At 43.5% G+C, this 19,590-nt stretch overlaps 1 protein-coding gene across 3 annotated transcripts in view; it reads right to left on the bottom strand.

Moving 5' to 3' along the window:
- Matcap2 (microtubule associated tyrosine carboxypeptidase 2) overlaps window positions 1-16,413 on the bottom strand; it is a 48,061-nt gene extending 31,648 nt beyond the window's left edge. For 2 of the 3 annotated variants that reach the window (XR_009057018.1, XM_057768153.1), the window contains exons 1-2: window positions 16,189-16,413; window positions 3,582-4,276 (exon numbers count right to left, since the gene is read on the bottom strand). Coding sequence is in view for 2 of the 3 variants with exons in the window: in XM_057768153.1 (XP_057624136.1) it covers window positions 3,582-4,276; window positions 16,189-16,213 (720 nt within the window). In the remaining variant the exon portion in view is untranslated. The remainder of the gene's footprint in view (window positions 1-3,581; window positions 4,277-16,188) is intronic. The other variant, XM_057768154.1, reaches the window with a different exon arrangement.
- Between the last annotated feature and the right edge of the window lie 3,177 nt (window positions 16,414-19,590).

The following is a 19,590-nucleotide window of genomic DNA, read 5'->3' as shown; positions in this document are numbered from 1 at the left end:
CAGCCGACATGGTAGAAGAAAACTGACTCTCACAAATTGTTCTCTGGCTCCACACATGCACCATGGCATCTGAGTACTCCAACAAAAACAATATCTTTTAAAGCTTTTTGGTTTCAATATGAAATTTTAGGAAGCCTGGAATGTTGCTGGGAAGGAAAGTGACATGAGCAGATCTGAACCCTAGGAAGACCTGAGAGCAGCATGGGAAGCAGGGAGGAGACCAGGACAAAGAAAACACTTTTGCCAATAATCAAGTTTGCCATAACATAAACTGCATTATAATAAAAAGAAACAGCCCAAATACTTATAAACCATTCTACCTATCCACATATGTAGAGCCCAGGGAATGGACAGACCCTAGACATTGAGTCCTGTCCAATACATGCCAAAGTCAGACACAGGAGGGGAATGCCACTAGCCTGTTCCTCTGGGCCCTTGGATCTCCTCTTCTATGTTCTGTGTGGTCAGGGCTGGAGGTGGACTGGGTGTATACAAAGGTGAGAGGACATGAGAATGTGATGGCTTCTAGGGTATTTGTAAACACCATAATAGTGCAAACCATTCCCTCCAACGGAACAAGCAGCTTCCTAGTAAAGCCTGGTGGAGCGCATGCGCTACCACACCCGAAGGTCAGTGTGCAAAGCCTTCAGTGCCGCATCAACTCTGGTGTGAAAGAGAATCCTTTTGTTATGAGGTTAAGAAATGACCCCACTTCTCCTATGTAGTATATAAAATTTCCAAGGGACATAGTAATCTCTAAATAACCCATTAGAAAGCCTTATTATGTTGAGATATGTGTAAAAGATTTGTGATCTTCTAAATAGAAAAAAGTGTCATCTGGAGAGAGGTGTAATTTAAAAACTTGGTTTTTTTTTTTATATTTTTTAAGACAGGGTTTCTTGGTCTCTCTACATAGTCCTGGCTGTCCTGGAACTCACTACGTAGACCAGGCTGTCATGGAATTCACTGTGTAGACCAGGCTGGCCTTGAACTATGTAGTCCTGGCTGTCCTGGATCTCACACAGTTCTCCCTGCCTCTGCCTCTGCCTCTGCCTCTGAGATTAAAAGCCTGAACCACCACACCCATCCCTAGGTTTCTGGAAAGTTTAAATATATCCAAGAGCAGGAAGACTGAGGCTACCCCAGTTTCTAGCCTATCTAGACAGGGCTCACCAAACTCTGTCCTGGCTCACAGTCCAGCCTGCTGCCCAAACTGGACACCCTGGTGGCTTAGTCCCGGAACTCCTTGACCACTGGCAGGGAGACCAGTGGGAATGGTCAGAGTCTGCATGCCACCTTGGCCCACTCTGGTAGGTTGACTGCTCTCCAGTTCAGGACCGTAGTGTCCTCCAACAGCAGAGAGACTGCCTCGGAAGCGCCCAGAGTAGGAGGCTCATGACACTGCTGCTGAGTCCTGGAGGACTCTTCGTTTTCAGGGCTGGGCAGGGGAGATGTGTGACTTCGTACTGTAACTCAGATCCTGAAGAGAGTTTCAATCATAGTTTTCTACATTCTGTGATTTTTCTTTCAATTTGATTAAAGTGCCTTAAAAAGTAAATCTGGAATAGATTCCATTTCCCCGCTTGTGGTATTTAAGGTACAAGCCAGCTAGGATTACTGGTGCTATTTAGAAACCTGGGGCAATTCAAATACATTTAATTACTGCAGATGAAAGTGGGTTAACATAAATACAGTAGAGCCTCAGGGCAGATAGTGTCAACTACCTTCCAAAGAAATGATAGAGAATTCATTTTGATGTGAAATGGTACTTTCCTGCACAATGCACAGGGATGCTGTATACTGGGCTTCAAATTAAAGAATAGTGATACATAAATCTCAGTTGGCATTTTCAGCACTGAGGGGAAATAAATAATATTTTTACAATAATAAAATTTAAATTTGCTGGGCGGTGGTGGCGCATGCCTTTAATCCCAGCACTCGGGAGGCAGAGACAGGTGGATCTCTGTGAGTTCGAGACCAGCCTGTTCTACAAAAGCTAGTTCCAGGACAGGCTCCAAAGCCACAGAGAAACCCTGTCTCAAAAAAACAAAAAAATAAATAAATAAATATATAAAATAAAATTTAAATTTATGGCCGGGTAGTGGTGGTGCACGCCTTTAATCCCAGCACTCAGGAGGCAGAGGCATGCGGATCTCTGTGAGTTCAAGACCAGCCTCGTCTACAAGAGCTAGTTCCAGGACAAGGTCCAAAGCTACAGAGAAACCCTGTCTCAAAAAAAAAAAAAAAAAATCAAAGTTGATTCAGTAACATTCTCCACAAAAAACAGGGGGCATAGGAGTCACTGTCAACTAAAAAGAACAGCAAAGTAGGCTTGGGATGTAGCTCAGTTGGTAGAGGATGAAGTCCAGAGTTTGATCCCCAGCACCACAAAAAGTAAGCAGACAGGTCAGGTGGTGGGGCAGGCCTTTTATCCCAGCACTCAGTCACAGTCTTTTCTGTTTGTCTGCTTTTGTGTTGTGAGAAACAGAGGCCGGAGGATCTCTGTGAGTTCAAGGCCAGCCTGGTCACAGAGTGAGTTCCAGGACAGGCTCCAAAGCTACACAGAGAGACCCTGTCTTGAATCACCCCTCCACCCCCCAAAGGTAAGCAGACCTTTTGAGAAGAAGGTCAAGGTCACCTCCCCAGATGGGTGACTCTAGGCCAGGCTGGGCCACCTGAAATCCTGTCTGAACCACAAACAGAAGGGTGAGTGCTCACTGAAAAATACAAAGGCAAGAGTAAGAGAGTTCTTTTACCAAGGAAAATACACAGCATATTTAAAATCATTTTAGGAATTTTAAAATGCTTTATAAGCTATGTGTGATAACACACTCCTGTAATCCCAGGAGTTCGATCTTATTTATTTTTAATAATATTGTACATGAGGGTGGCACATACATGCACGAGAAGTCAGGACAGTCCGCAGGAGTCAGTTCTCTCCCTCCTAACCTTGTGGATCTTGGAGATCGACTGACCTGAGGTTGTAAGACTTGGTGGCGGGCACCAATACCTGCTGAGCCTTCTCACCAACCCAATCCCAGCACTTGAGAGGTAGAAGCAGGAATATCTGGAGTTCAAGGCTAACTTCAGCCATGACGCAAATCTGAGGTTAACCTGTGTTACTGGATCCTGTCTCTGATACGTTTGTGAAGGGATGGTGGTGTTAGAACAATTGCTTAGCATGTACAAGACCCTGGGTTTGATCTCCTATACCCCAAGGGAAAACTGACTATAAAACAAACAGTAAAGTCCACCTAACCTTCATCTGTAGGCTAGCTAATGAACCACAAGTTCACAACTTCCAAATCAAAGCACAGAAGCAGAAGTGGTTCCCAAGTATAGTGTCTTTCAGTCAGAGAACACAGTGTAGTCTTTGTATATTTTGATTAGTGCAACACAGTTCTCATAAACCAAAAACATGAGCAAAAACACTCACCTGCAGATTTCTTATCACATAGTTACCCATCCTTGGTGGTGGTTGATCACAGAGGATAGTAAGGTGTCTCTTTTTGCTTATAAAATGGTAGGTAATTGCTTTTGCTACATAACCATGATACACTACTACAAAAGTGGCATTTTACCTGCTTAAGAAATCGGTCAGAGGCGTTGCTGTGTTTGGCTAACACACCAGGCAGAGCGGGGTTGGCATATTCAAACTGAGGGTTGTAAGTATAGTCCGACTTGAAGAACCGCAGCTTTTCTTTCTCCAGGTTGGTGGGCTTTATGGCAGTTAGGATACAGAGCTTCTTCCCAGAAAGCTCGTCTCCCTTCTCAAAGCTTCTACACAACTGAGGTTGCTGCTTGGGCTTTGGGACGGGGGTGACACTACGGCGGCTCACCTTGCTTTTCGGTTTAGGTGGCAGTGCTAGGCCGCTCCCTGTAACAGAGATACCACGGGTAAACTTTACAGGACTTGGTACTGGACTAGGGACAAAAACAGCAGACTGCCTGTCTAGGCAGTACCAAGTACCACTGCTGGTCACAGGCACTAGGGCTGTCATCCTGTGAGAATCTTTGCTATGAGAGGAACTAGGAGATTTGCTGGGCTTTCTACGTCTTTTGGAGAAGGTAGAGGAAAATTGCTTTTGTGAATGGTGCTTTCTCTCCTCCTTGCTTTGTAGTAGAACATTGTAACTACTGGTTCCAGTTGTAAAAGTGTCCTTGAGCACTCCAGGGGACAAACTTGAAAAGCTTCTTTTGCTGTCAATGATCAATGCCTCTTCTGCATTTAGAACAGACTTCTTAGCAAGTTCATGCTCAGGCCAGTGAAGCTTTTCTGTGATACAAACAAAACCAAAACAAAGAAACAATAGAGATGCCAGGTGAAGCAAACAGCTTATTAGATGAAAAGTATCCTGAAGGTTCTGTGTATAACTTGCAAACATCTTTAGGAATGCTATTCTGAATATTAAAAGGTCATATTATGATCCATAAATTATATATCAAATTGTTCAGCTTCAAGCTATGCATGTGGTCAAAGTCTAAAAGCACATGCAATAATGCATAAGAATACTCTAAATACCTCACTACTGTGAACTTCACAAGGATAGATTTTATAATATCAAAACACCATCCAAGACACTCCCAAGGTAAATACAATCTTGACATTTGGAACTAAATACAAAGATAGCCACCAGTAAAAGCAGACTGCAGGCTGTGGCACCTCCCACCTGTAATCTCAGAATTCAGGAGACTGAAGCAGAAGGACTATCTGGGGTCTGAGACCAGCCTGGACTAACTAGTGAGTTCCAGCCCAGAGTTACAGAGAAAAACCTTATTTATCTTAAAAACAAACAATAGCTGGGAATGTTGGCACGTGCATTTAATCCTAGCACTTGGCAGGCCGAGGAAGGCGGACCTCTGAGCTCAAGAGCAGTTGATGGAAACCAGGCTACACAGAGACAAACAACTCAAACCAAATAAACACCCACTTCCAAAAAGCAAAACCCCCAAAATACAAACACAGCAGTGTCATGAATAATCTTTCTGTGTGCTGCGAAGATGTGTCCCTTGGATTGGTTTAATAAAGAGCTGAACGGCCAATAGCTAGGCAGGATTTGGGGGCAGAGAAGACGCTGAGAGGGAGAAGAGCAGATGGGTGAGCCAGACGTGGCACAATGGGAAAGGACATAATGGAGATGAGGTAACGAGCGCATGGGAGAACAGATTAAAAAATAGGGGCTAATTTAAGTTATAAGAGCTAGTTAGAGCTGGGCGGTGGTGGCGCACACCTTTAATCCCAGCACTTGGGAGGCAGAGGCAGAGGCAGAAGGATCTCTGTGAGTTCCAGGCCAGCCTGGTGTACAAGAGCTAGTTCCAGGACAGGCTCCAAAGCTACAGAGAAACCCTGTCTCGAAAAACAAACAAAAAAAGAGCTAGTTAGAAACAAGCCTAAGCTAAGGCTGAGCTTTCATAATTAATAAGTCTCTGTCATTTTTTTTGTGAGCTGGTAGCCCAAAAAGAAAAGTCCATCTATACAACAATACGTTTCTACCTGAAAAAAAATTGTTTAAGATTCGAGAGATAATCAGCTAGGTGCAGTGGCACACAACACACCTTTAATCCCAGTGCTTGGGAGCCGAGGCAGTGGATACGTATGAGTTTGAGACAGCCTGGGCTACAGTGCATTTCAGGTCAGTAAGGGCCCCATAGGGAAACCTGTTATAAAGGGAAAAATCAACTGATGATATGTGTTTAAGTATGTTTTAGTAAGATCAGTCACCATTAATAACTGAGAGCTGGGGATGTAGCTTGGTGACACAATGTTTGCTATTTCTCCAGCACAAAAAAACACTGCAACAATATTAATTTTGGGGGGAGGTGGTGGTAGCACATGCCTGTAATTCCTGAACTTAAAAGGTAGAAGCAAGATCATAATTTCAAGGTTATCCTTAGATGCATACTTTCGAGCCAGCCTAGGCTACATGAGATGCTGTTGCCAAAAAAGAAAAAAAAATGATCGCTATTACAAAAGTCCAGTATTTTGTTTTTATTTTTTTTAAATAAAGTTTTTTTTTAAGATTTATTTATTTATTATGTATACAGTATTCTTGGTATTCTGTCTACAGGCCAGAAGAGGGCACCAGATCTCATTACAGATGGTTGTGAGCCACCATGTGGTTGCTGGGAATTGAACTCAGGACCTCTGGAAGAGCAGGCAGTGCTCTTAACCACTGAGCCATCTCTCCAGCCCCAAAAGTCCAGTATTTTAAATGGCAAGTTGAAGACTTTGTCTTTAAGTCTTCCAAATGCTTTAAACAGCTAAGAGTCATCTAGACTACTGCTCATGCACTAGTTTTAAGCTGTTAGCTGGGCATGCTGGCTCACATGTGGAATTCCAGCATTTCAGAAATACAAGTTGAAGATCAAGAGTCTAAGATCAATCTATACAGAGAGCTCTAGGATAACCTGGGGTACGTGAGACCCTATCTCAAGAAGTTATTTGTGTCATTTATATCATCTTTTTATTCCACAAATGGATGGCATATTGGGCATATATCTCTAATAAACATCTACATAAATGCATATTGAAATTGTTCCTGTGCACAGCCTGCTTTCCCCACTAGTGCTAGGTACTGAGGCAATGGTCTCCACACTCTAGGTAAGCGCTCTACCACTTAATTACAGCCCTTGTCTTTCACCTGACTTCTGACTCTGAAGACAGGGTATTCCTATGATGCCTTTTAATAACAGCACAGCATATGGTTAAAAGAGGCATTATGGGCTGGGCGGTGGTGGCGCATGCCTTTAATCCCAGGACTCGGGGAAGAGGCAGGTAGATCTCTGTGAGTTAGAGGCTAACCTGGTCTACAGAATGAGTTCTAGGCCAAGACTTTACAGAGAAACCCTATCTGGAAAAACAAACAAAAAAGAGGTGTTATGGTTATCTCATGGGGGGGGGCAGGCTCCTGTAATGTTAGGGGCAGAGACAAGGAATGGTGGCAAAAGTCCCTCAGAGGACAGTTACCTACACAATGAAATATCCCAAACCACCATCATGTCAAAGTAGAACAATGTCTCACTTGGTATCCCAGGCTGGCCTAGAACTCACTATGCATCCTAGACTGACCTCAAACTCACAGTGATCCTCTTCCTTGGCTTCCCAAGTTCTGTGATTATAAATGTGTGTCACCAAGGCTGGTAAAATGTCAGTTTTTACAGTGTAGAAGTTTATGGGTTACAGTGAAGAAACAATGCTAGGTCAAAGGTAGACAATAGACATTCCGGGCATGTAAGTTATCTAAAAACCCTTTAACTAAAAATTCTTGTCTATAATCCCAGTACTGACTGGGGAGGTAAAGGCAAGAGGATCTGGTCACTTTGGTCAGTCTGCGTCATGTGAGACCCCGACTCAAACAAACAACAAAAACAAAATAAAATTTCTTAGACAATGTAAAAGTTTAATTTTAGTGTCTAAAGGATAATGTAAAAGTATGGATTTGTAAGAGCCAGATGTAACTATATGCAAATGTTTAGAGGTGGAGGGGCTGAAAGGATGGATGGCTCAGTGGTTAGGAGCACTGGCTGGTCTTCCAGAGGACCTGGACTTGATTCCCAACACCCACATGGAAGCTCACAACTGTCTGTAACTCCAGTCTCAGGGATCCAATGCCTTCTTCTGTTTTCCTAGGGCACCAGGCATGCACATGGTACACAGACATACATGCAAACAAAATGCTCATATACATAAATTAGATGTAGCAGGTTTTATGGGCTCATATTGTAGACTGGACAAAGGAGTAATTTAAGGTGTTAAAGATTCAATCAGCCAAAAGTAAAAGGACAAATACCATTTTCATCACAGACTGGTTGGTAATAATTTCCCAGGACAAATACCATTTCCATCATACACTGGTTGGTAACAGTTTCCCAGGGTAACCAAACTGGGCTGGCAAGGCGGATGAGCTACAGAGCACCAGGACACGGGTAGTGCTCCAAATGCCTAGGAACAATGTCACTTTCCCTAAAAGGACACAGGTCAGGAGATAAGAGGTCACAACGGAAGGCAATGAGATGGACTAGAAAGGAAAAGAGAGGACAGGGAACACAGGGATTGGAAGACTCGGGGAGCAGGGTAGGATCAAGAGCACCCTGGAATGGAAAGGGAGGTAACCAAGTTCTTTTTCCCATCTGATCCTCATGGATCAAAGTAAGTTAAGCCATACTAAAACCAATTAATAAAAATTACTCTGTAGAATTCCCAGAGTATTGTGCTGATTTCTATTATTTTATTTTTTGAGACAGGGTCTCGCTCTGTGGAAGCCAGACTTGCCTGGAACTCATTTGCAGGCCAGGCCAGCATTCTCAGTTCCCCAGTGCTGAGATTACATTCAGAAATTTTAAAGTACTCTTAAGACCCAGGTTATCTCATTGATTTATTTTACTTAGTCATAAAGTACTACAGACCTCCGAATCAACATTTTTTTTCCAGTTTCTAAAGGCTGGGTATGGTGGCACACACCTTTAATCCAAGCAGAAGCAGGTAGATCTCTATAAACTGAAGACCAGCCTAGTCTATATAGTGAGTTCCAGGCCAGCCAGGACCACACAGTGAATTACTATACTCCAGAGTACTTTTTAAAAAATCCCTGAGCCTGAAGATGTAGCCTACTTTACCTAGCAAGGATGAAGCTCTGGATTCAGTGCCCCAGCACCAGTAACAATGTTGCAGCACACTTGGGAAGGAAATCATTAGTTCAAGGTTACCTTAAACTACACAGTATTTGAGAGAAGCTTGGGTTACAAAAAAACAAAACAAAATATTAAAAAAACTAAAGCTCTCACCTCTCCCTTGAGGAGTCCACACCCACACTTGGGTAGGTCTTACTTCCACTGATTCTGCTTTGAGAAGCCATACCAATGCTTTCTTAGATGTGTTTTTGCTTCCTTCTGAGTGCCTCTCTTACCCTTGTGTTTAGCCCTATATGAAAATGTCTTTATTTAGCCCCACTGCTTTCAGGATTGCCTGGGAGGAGCAGGAGGGAGAAGCTGGAAGTGCATATAATCAAGTGCATGTGATTGTTAACGTGTGTGGAACTGCAAAGAATAAAGATGTTCTATGAAAAACAACAATCCTGCTTGCAAAAACAAAACTGCAGAAATTTTTATGGAGGAGTAGGAAGTAACAGAGGGATGCCTGACAGAACTCCTCTCCCCAGGCATCCTGGCATTTCAGTTCACTTGGTAATGATCTACTGGAGGCCTCCTTCCATCTGTTCTAGAGTCTTCCAGAACGTATGGTGAGGCCAGTCCTGCCAAATGCTGGATAGCTCACAGCATCCAGCCAAGTGGGCCACATAGCAGTTCTGCAGGAAACTCATCTAAGATGTGTACAGTTTATTTCCCAGTCACACTAACCCTAGTTCAGCTGTATTAAACAGTACAGAGCCTACGCTGTTAGTGGCTCACACATCTAATCCTAGTACTTGGGAGGCTGAGGCAGAAGTATTGTCATAGTCACAAGTGAGCCAGAGCTACAGAGCAAGAATCTGGGTTTCAAAGAACAAACAAAAATTATAAGGAACATCAAGATGTGCCATGAGTAAAGGCATTTGCCATCAACCCTGTCAACTTGAGTTATATTCCTGGAACCCACATGGTCAAGAGACAGAACAGTTCCCAAAGTTGTCCCCTACCTCCAGAGCACTTCAGCCAATCACAGATCTTTCATTAAAAACCTGGAGTGACTGCAAAGCTGGCCAGGAACCTATGGCTGAGGAGGTCGAATGCCCTTGGGAAGAACCTACTACCGTTATTTTGCTAAATAGCCATAGCATCTTACTGCCTAATAAATCTTGTCCTTATCCCATAGATCAGGACAACTCTTGGCCCTCATTGCAGGAGACACTGTCTAACAGAGAATTACATACACATGACCATGGAATGGTCAGCCCAACACAACATCTGTATCAGCCCCTCTACTTCCAGGACTCAGGGAACACAGCAGAAAAGAAGGTGAAAGGGTTGTAAGAGACAGAAAATAGTGTGGATTGCTGTGAAGCAGGGTCTTCTGGACACAGGAGGGCTGCTGCACCCTGAACTCTGGGCAGCTCTGGCTGCCTACACAAGACCTATATAAGATCAAGCCAGCAATGGCTGCTGGAGGAGGGAGAGAATTTTTCATTAGTGGCCACTGGTAAATTGCTCATATTCCTGTAAGTGTCCCTCCACAGGCCAACAAAGCATGAAGTGAAGAGGACACCCTGGAAGGAGGACAGCATGGGTGTGAGCGAGGGGTGAGAGGATGGGGAGGGTCGAGTACAACACCAGTACAATGTATACACATCCCATTACTACAACCAGGATAGACTAGTTGGCCATTTTAAAATATCAACAGTATCACTGCATTAGAATCACTTCTCAGCATTAGCACTCCGGTAAATATACTGAATTTCCCAAAACGACAGAAGCTTCCGATGTATCTAGAACACGAGAAAAAGACACTTGGACTCCTGGCTTCATCCCCAGCTCTTTCAATGGCTCTCTGTAATATCAGCCTAATCATTAAACTCATCAGGGGCTCTTGTTCCTTATCTAATAGTACGGGGGAGAAGGGCCACTGCTCAATAAACAAGTGTTCCCCTACTGGGAATGGTTAGGTTTCAGCAGAATTTTACAAGGTCCTTGCTGGAAGACAGACCAAGGAAAGCAACACCGGGCGGAAAAACACTGAGTCAACAACTTTGGCCTACAAAAATGGCACTTTTTGTTTTTCTGTTCTGGGTCTGTCTTTCTGTCTGTCTGAACGAATATATGCCCCTTGTGTACAGGTGCCCTCAGACGCCAGAAGAGACAGTCGCCTCTCTTGGAGCTTGAGTGACTGGTGTGGTGGGCACAAAGGTACTGAGCGCTGGTCCTCTAAAAGCAAAGAGCACTCTTAACTGATGAGCTGTTTCTCCACTCCCCACCCCTTCTCTTTGTGCAAGATCTCACCGTGTCAAGCCGGGTGTTGGTGGGGCACACCTTTAATCCCAGCACTCGGGAGGCAGAGGCAGGCGGATCTCTGTGAGTTCGAGGCCAGCCTGGTCTACAAGAGCTAGTTCCAGGACAGGCTCCAAAACCACAGAGAAACCCTGTCTCGAAGAACCAAAAAAAGAAAAAAAAAAAAAAAAAAGATCTCACTGTGTCACTCTGGCTAGCCTGGAACTCTTTATGTAGAACACGCTGGCCTAGAACTTAGAGATCTGCTTCTGAGTACAGTTCTGGGTTTTGAACCTAGGGTCCTAAATATGCTACATAGCGGTCCTGCCACTTAGTTATACTACCAGCCAAATGAAAATTGGCTTCATAGGATTCATTAATACTTATAAAACCTGTCAACTTGGATTAATGTTGAAATAGGAAGCGCAGTTGCAAAAAGGAGTGTAAAACAGAACAAAACAAAACTTCATAATGTCCAAAGATAAACACTCTAATGTTATTGAGTATTTCATCACTTAAGCTCAAATGACGTCTATCAACAATATTAACTTATCAGAATACTGGAGTAGTCTGCATGGAAATTAAACTGAGGTTACAAGTGACAATGCTGGGGAACATCAGAGAAAGCTGGATAAAGGAAGCCGGATCAAGGGAGTGCATGGTTACATTTATATTTAGTTCAGAAGCAGCAAAAGTAGTCTAGGCTTCTGTGGCTTATGCTTGTAATCCCAGCACTTAGGGGGTGCTAAGAAAGGAGGCCAGCCCAGGTTACACAGTGAGTTCCAATCTGGGCTAGAATGAGAACCTATCTAAAAGCAACACTCTCTCTGCCCGGCACAAAGAAAGAATAGAAACCAAAGTCCAAGCAAACAATTCTCTCCTCTTCCTTTCTTCTCAGTAGCTCCCTCCCGAGGCTACCTTTCCTAAGCAGGAGGAAGCAGGAGGTGAACAAACCCTCTGTCAGCAGTTCTGCACTACAGGAGAGTTCACGGTGTTGCTGGAGAAGGTTATCAATACAACAACTATGAGACTGCAACGGTGACAGTCGCTTCAAGGAGGTGACTTCAGGGTGCTAGGAGAGTCTGGTATGCAGTGAAATGCCCTTACAAAGTGCTCTTCGAAATGAAGAATAAGTAGCTACTAACCAAACATCCCGAGAGAAGAGGTGTCTAGGGATAAAATGACGAGTTGAGAGACTGACAACATGACAGGAGTGGGGAGATTAAGGGGGATGCGGGAGATGAGGAAGTAGGGGAAGGATCTGACTTGGACTGCATAGCGTGGGCAGTTTTCTCCTAGAGCTGGGGAGAAATTTGTCTCTGTTGTTAAGTTACGGGCACTGCTCTCTTTCACTACCACCACTGCCATCAGGGCTTCTGTAGGGTTTTGCAGACATCTCACTGTGAACAACAGAAAGTCAGTCTCATTAGAAGATGCTTATTAGGGTTGGTGAGATGGCTCAGTGGGTAAAGGTGCTTGTCAAATCCGACAACCTCAATTCCATCTAGAACTTACAACGTAGGAGAGAACCAAATCTTGAAAATCATGCTCACCTCCACATGTACGCTGCTGCACGCTCATCCCCACAACTCATCTTCATATATATGCTGCTGCATGCTTATCTCCCTAACCCCCTTACACATGCACGTGCATGCATGTGCACTCGTGCGTGCGCTCGCGCACACACACACACTAGTGTAAAGAGAAAAAAACAAATGCTTAAGGATTGTTATTAATAAGGTAACACTAAAGCAGTCTCAACCAGAACTATGAAGTAGACGTTAAGTATGTTAAGTATGGTGGTTCTTAACTGTAACCCTAGCACTTGGGAGACAGAAGCAGGAGACGCTCAAATTTAAGGCCGTCATGGGTTATATAGTAAGACTGTCTCTAAAAACTGAAAGAAAACCAGGCATTGTGGAGAATCCCTTTAAACCCAGCACTCTGGAGTCTACGGTAGGTGGATCTCTTGATTGAGGCTAGTTGGTCTACTAGATAGTTCCAGGACAGTCAGGGCTGCAAACTGAGAGCCTGTCTCCAAACAGAAACTGAGAGCAAAAAAAGAGGGGGTGCTGAAATGCCGTTCCACATACTGGGGTTGCAGGTGTGAGTCACCATGCCAGGACACTGTGGGTTTTGTTTTGTCTTTTGAGACAGCGTCTCACATATCCCAGGCTGGCCTCAAACTAACTGTGTAGCTAAGGATAACCACGAACCCCTGATTTTCCAAATCCTGAGGTTTCAGGTGCCTCCCACCATTTGGCTGGTTGTCGGAGTCTTAATGGAAAAGAATAATATCACAGGAAGGTATAAGCCAATGAAACAGCTGGTGTGGTTCCTCATGAGATCCTGGAGACAGGATCCCTGTGAGTCCTGTACCAGTCATAGCTACAAAGTGAGGCCGTGTGCCTAAAAGGAAACAGAAGAAGAACAAAGGGTTATAAGAGGTGAGCTAGGTATGGTGTTGCTAACCATAATTGCAGCACTCAGGAGACAAGGCCAGAAGCCACTCTGGGCTATACAGAAAATAGTAGGAGAGAAAGAGAAAGGAGCAAGGAAGAGAGGGGAGGGAGGGGGGAGTGGGGAAAGGTAAGGAAACATTTCTGCCTCGATGACATTTTTCCGTAGCTTCCAGAGGGCCTTGGGTCATCTTACCCTCCAGTCAGCACTGTCACTGGGATGTCTTGCTTATAGCACATCGTGACTAGGTCAAAAGTGGGCATCGTATAAAATGACCTCACAAAAAAACTGCACTTCAGTTTGGAAACGAAAAATTCCTCTTTATATTTATAGCTTTTTTTTTTTCTGTTTGAACTTCTGATCCTCCTACCTCCTGAGTGCCAGGGTCATAAGTGTGTACTACTATGGTGCTTGGCAGTAGAACCAGGGCTTCTTGCATGCTATGCAAGCACTCTCTCAGCTGAGCCATATCCCCAGCTCCCCAGCTCCTTTATGTTTATTTTAGGATAGGCTCTCAATAAATTTCCCAGTAAGACCTTGAACTCGCTATCTTTCTGCCTCATCTTCCCAAGTAGCTGGGATTACAGGCCTATGCCACCAGGCTACTGCAAAGCTTAAAAAAAAAAAAAGGAATGCATTTTCATCAATACTCTTATCACAATCAAGTTGTTCTACTAGTGGGAAGAATGACCACCTGAGACGTGCAGAATAAGGGAAGGTCAGGATAGTCCAGGGTGTGTTTTACCATTTGGTTGTCCTATTCATTGATTGATTGACATTTCAGTAAAAAAAAACCTAGACTACAGTAGAGTCTGTCTAAAATAATAATGATGATGATAATGAAACCCCTCTGTAACAGAAGTGAATGTTTAAAAATTCTAGAGACTAAAGTCTTCTAATGGATAGTGTTTCTCTACCAAATTATCTACATCAGTATATGCAAGACCAACTTGGAGCAGTGTTTGTACTCCACTGAATTATGGGGAAAGAACTGATCCAACAAAAGTGGGTCTTCTGTTTAAAAATCAATCCATCCTCAAGTTGACTCTACATACTCAGGCAATCTTCTCTGTATTGCAGACTATCAAAATATCTACTTTCTAACATTATCCTTAAATCATACACTATATTAATCATATACTATGCTAATATTTTAATCATATTCTCACTATAATGACTTTAGGTTTGGGAGAAATTATTTTAATCAGTGCAATTTCTAAACCCAGTGACTCACGTGGATGACAGAATCTATTTTCCTCAAGGCAATGTTTTTAACTAGATGACAGGGAGAGGCGTATTTTGCCGCCCACAGGGCATTTTTAGTTGTCACAATTCTCTGTGTGAGAAAACAGTCACTCACAATAAAGAATTAACTTCTCCAGTATTAGAGTGCTGAAGTTGGGAAGTCTTGCTCTATATCATAAAAAGGACTGGTATTTTTAATTAATTTTTTTAGTATATAAAACTATGTACTTCTTTCTGTTGTGTCTTGCTGTAAACCTAGTTCATGGTAAGAAAGCAGGCTATCAGACCTACTGTGACACCTTCATGCACTCAGTCACTGAGACTTGCTTACATTGTCCCCTTCTGCCAGAATTGCTGTTTTCAAGCAGCTTTGGACATTGTGTTGTTTTGGTTTTTTGTTTGTTTTTGGAGACAGGGTATCACTGGCTGGCCTGGAACTTGTTATTATAGGCGGGGCTGACTTCAAACTTGTGGAAACTGGCCTGCCTCTATCTCTGATGTCCTATTCTGAGATGAAAGACTAATATCTACATCACAATTTCAAAAGCCTAATGCCAATTTAAGTGGCCTCTAAGATCTTGGCTTTTATAACTGTAAGTTTCCTGTCAACATAATAACAGGGTAAACTGTAGGGTACCAGGACTGCGCAAAAATCACTTCTGCACATAGCATAGAAAATTAAGATTAGATATATTTTCAATGAAAAATAACTTAGTTTTTCCATTTTAAAAACACTGCTGCAACATACAAACCTGAGTTTCAAAGTACCATATTGAAACCTATTACTTTGCATGCTAACTTAAAAATAAAAACTTAGCCAGTGATGTCCATAATCTCAGCCCTTGGGAGACTGGAGCAGAAGGATTATAAATTCAAAGCCAGTCTGGGTAACATAGACAGACCCTGCCTCAAATCAAGTAACTCAGAAAACTGGCCTACTGGGTTCTCCAATACCCTGAAGCTAAAAGTTCTAGACTTATTTTTGACTCTAGTTTGGGAAATAGTTATTTTCCTTAAATCTCTTGTTCTGGTACCTATCCTAAAGAAATGTTTTCATGCAGAATCAAACTCAGGGGAAATGGCCCAGGAACTGTATAATATTATTAAAGATTTAAATATTGCTAATATGCAAAGTAACTTAAAAGTGAAAGACAAGTCAACTTTCCAACCTTGAATCTAAACACCCATTCTTATTAATAACATCAATTAAAGCTGTTTAAGAATAAAAGCATACAAAGCATACACAACGTAAACTGAAATGTGGAGATATGTTTCCTTAGCTGACTTTTTTAAAAAACATTCTAGAAAATATAACACCTTACTACACACCTAAATGCTCCGAAATAGGCTGTACTCTAGACTAGACTCTCTAGATTGCACAGCTCGTGCCTGTGGCTAGTTAACTGACAACAGGAAAGGGACAGTGTTCCCCTCATTCTGCAGGCATCGGGGTGCCGCGCCGCGTACACGCGCGACTGCTGCGTCCTGGTTCTCCGAGTCCAGACCCCAAAGGTCTCCACCTGCTGCAGCCGCGCCACCCTGGAGGGCCCTGTCTGCACTCACCCGTCACGCGAATAGACTCCAGCATCGTCCCACCGCGGCCAAGGCCGAGGCCGGCGGGCCGCTGCGGGGAAGACTCCCGGGAGGTAGCTCGGGACCAGCCGGGGCAGGAACGACAGCGCAAGGCGGAGGAGGACGTCGGATACAGCGGCTGGAAGGTGCACTGATGGTTCCACCTGGCCTCAGCGCTGAGAACCCGCCACCATGACGTAGCTGCTCCTCCGTTGCTAGGAGACACTTCTGCCTTCTCTGCACACCCGGCGCCACCAAACGTGCTCGCCGCTGGAGGCGCTCCTGTGACCGAGATCCTGCTCGCGGGGAGAGAGGCGAACTACAACTCCCAGTGTGCACAGCGCGGACCAGCTCTGGAGGGGCTGGTCCACCACAGTTTAGGTGTCTAAGCGGAGGCACACTTGGTTTTAAATTTGACAGTTAGGGAAAGTCTGTGAGACTCAAGGGGCCTTAATTTTCTAGCCGCGTGAAATAGGAATGGTGTGATGATTCTCAGTTTTAGCTGAACAGTGCAAATGTAGTTCTCTGACCCTTCAGCTAATTTACATGATATGAAACAGTCGATTTTAGATTGAACCAATTTTTTAAAAAGTGGATGGCCAGGTGTGGTGGCACACGCCTACTGTAATCCCAACATTTGGGAGGTGTGACAAAGAGAATCAGAGATTCAAGATCATCCTTGTTAGACAGTGAATTTTGAGACCGCCCTGAACTGTACAAGACTCCGTCTCAAAAAAGAATAAACAAACAAACAATATTTTTTAATTGAAAAAAGAGGTGACAGAGAGATGGCTCAGCAGTTAAGAGCACTTGCTGCTCTTGCAGAGGATCTGGGTTTGTTTCCCAGCACCAACATGGCAGATCACAACTACCTGTAACTCCAGTTCCAGGAGATCTATCCCATCCCCACCCCCGACTGTTCTCCCCAGGTACCTGTGCTCACACAGTCCACAAACACTCATGACACATATACACACATTTTTTTTAAAAAATAAATTGAAAAAGGAAGCATACTGGGGATGTAGGTCAGTTGTCGAAGGGCTTGCCTGGCATTCACAAAGCCCTGCCTTTGGTTCCTGGTGTCCACAAACCTGGCCTGAGAGCTAGCACAAGCTGTGATTAGGGAAGTAGGGGCAGGAGGATCAAGATGTGTTCCTCTGTGAGCTTGAGGCCAGCCTGGGTTACAAAGATTTGATTTGTGTACCTAATTTATGTATCTATACATTGGGGTTGCATAAAGGGATTTTCAGAGGAAAAGGTTAATAAGGAATAATTAAATCATAAATTTATTTTAAACCAATTATTTCTATACATAGAATTTCACCATTTTTAAAATATGAAAGCAAATTTTCACACTTATATGGATTGCTGGTTTATTTTTACATAAAGAATTAATCTCAGCTGAATATTTAAGAATGTAGGACAGAGCATCTTCAATACTGCTTTCTCTTTGTGTGTGTGTGTGTAAGCCCTTGTGTGCAATGCCATGTGTGGAGGTCAGAAGACAACTTGCAGGAATCATTTCTCTCCTTCCACTAAATAGGTTCTGATACTCAAGCTTAGATAGTCAGGCTTGGTGGTAGACCCCTTCACCTGCTGAGCTCTCACCAGCCTTCATCTTCCACATTTTTCATAACTATCAAGAAGAGAGCACCATTTTACATAAGCACATAGTACAAAATTGCATATGTATGTTTAAGGATATTTAAGAATGTCATAAATTCTGTCCTAATCCCAAAACTAAATTCATTTCAACTAAAAAATAAAATAAGCCAGGCGGTGGTGGCGCACGCCTTTAATCCCAACACTTGGGAGGAAGAGGCAGGCAGATCTCTGTGAGTTTGAGACCAGCCTGATCTACAGAGTGAGTTTCAGGACAGGCTCCAAAGCAACAGAGAAACCCTGTTTCAAAAAAAATCAAAAACAAAACAAAAACATCTCAGCAACTCAAACAGCCAATTTTTTCCTTCAGGGATTGTGGTGGTGGTGACACAAGGCTTCGTGTAGCCCAGGTTGACCGAGCACTCACTACACAGTTGAGGGTAACTTTGAACCCCTCACCCTCCTCTTCGTTCAGGCACTCAAGGTGCTGGGATTATAAGAGTGTACCAGTGTACCACTACACATGGCTAAAACAACACTATTCTTAACACTTTTAAAATGTCCTTAATGTGGACTTTAAAAAATTATTTTGTGTGTCTGAATGTTTTTCTTCATGTGTGTGCTATATGCATGCCAAGTGCTCACAGAGGCTAGAAGAGGGCATCAAATTCCCTGAAACTGTCTTTATGGATGGTTCTGAGCCACCACATGGGTTCTGGGAACTAAACCCAGGTCCTCTGCAAGAGTAGCAAACGCTCTTAACTACTGAGCCATCTCTCCAGCCCTTCAAACATTCTAACACAATACAATCCACACATATACTAGGTACTTACATGCTGAGGAGTGATGGTGGAAAAATATTAAAATCCTTTGCTTCCATAATTACATCATTACATTGTGCTTCCATAAGAGCAGAAAACCTTATCTATACAATAAAAGCACTGTGACTCTTAACATCAAGTCGTCTGGAATCCAAGCTGAGGTGTTTTAGGTGGCATTCATCAGTGTTGATGGGTGACAGCCCGCAATCTAAAGTACACGTCTTGTGTTCACAGCCAAGGCTGCAATGACTCACTTGATGTCATGCAGGTGAGTGCTACCAGAAGAGCTCTGCATTCAGTACACTGATTGGAAGTCAATATTTGATCATTACATGTCCAGAAACCTTTCACTGCTGACAAAATTTTTGAAAGCCCCCACATTCAGTTACATGACTCCATCTGGAGTCTCAACCCTGTTTCCAAAGCAGAGTCCTAGATGATTCTTGCGTCTCACCCTGACTCAAGTCTGTTTTCAAAGCCCAGTGGACAGAGAGGTCCTACTGAAGTCAGATCATGTCACTCTCTCACCTCCCCTGTGAAGTCCTTTATGACCTAGCTCTGGTCATCTTTTTGATGTCATCTCCTACTGTGCCCTCAGTCTCCTCCTAGAGACCCAGTGGCAACCTTGATGCTTCTCAATGACAGACACTGCTTCATCACAAGGTCCTTGTCATTTGTGATCCATCCTTCCTGCTTGGAATGCACCTCCCCCACTTCAGTCCTGTCTTGATCCAAATGTCACTCTTCTCTAAGGCTTTTCCAGCCGCACTCCTTAAAATTCCTCTTCTCCATACTGCATAGCCCTTTTCTGCATGTAATTTCCCCTTAGCACTTATTTGGCATTGTTTTTTTCCTATGGTTTTCTGGAATTTTCCCTACTGTCCGTACCATTCACAGGACACACAATGTTGTGTTCCTTTAGGGCTATAGAGGTTTAAACTAGGGCCTTACACATAAACTGACCTCTGCT

The sequence above is a fragment of the Chionomys nivalis genome, chromosome 4 (assembly GCF_950005125.1).
Source record: "Chionomys nivalis chromosome 4, mChiNiv1.1, whole genome shotgun sequence".
NCBI classification, from domain to species: domain Eukaryota; kingdom Metazoa; phylum Chordata; class Mammalia; order Rodentia; family Cricetidae; genus Chionomys; species Chionomys nivalis.
Note: the sequence above shows the minus strand (reverse complement) of the source record. Positions and strands in the feature narration are given on the sequence as shown.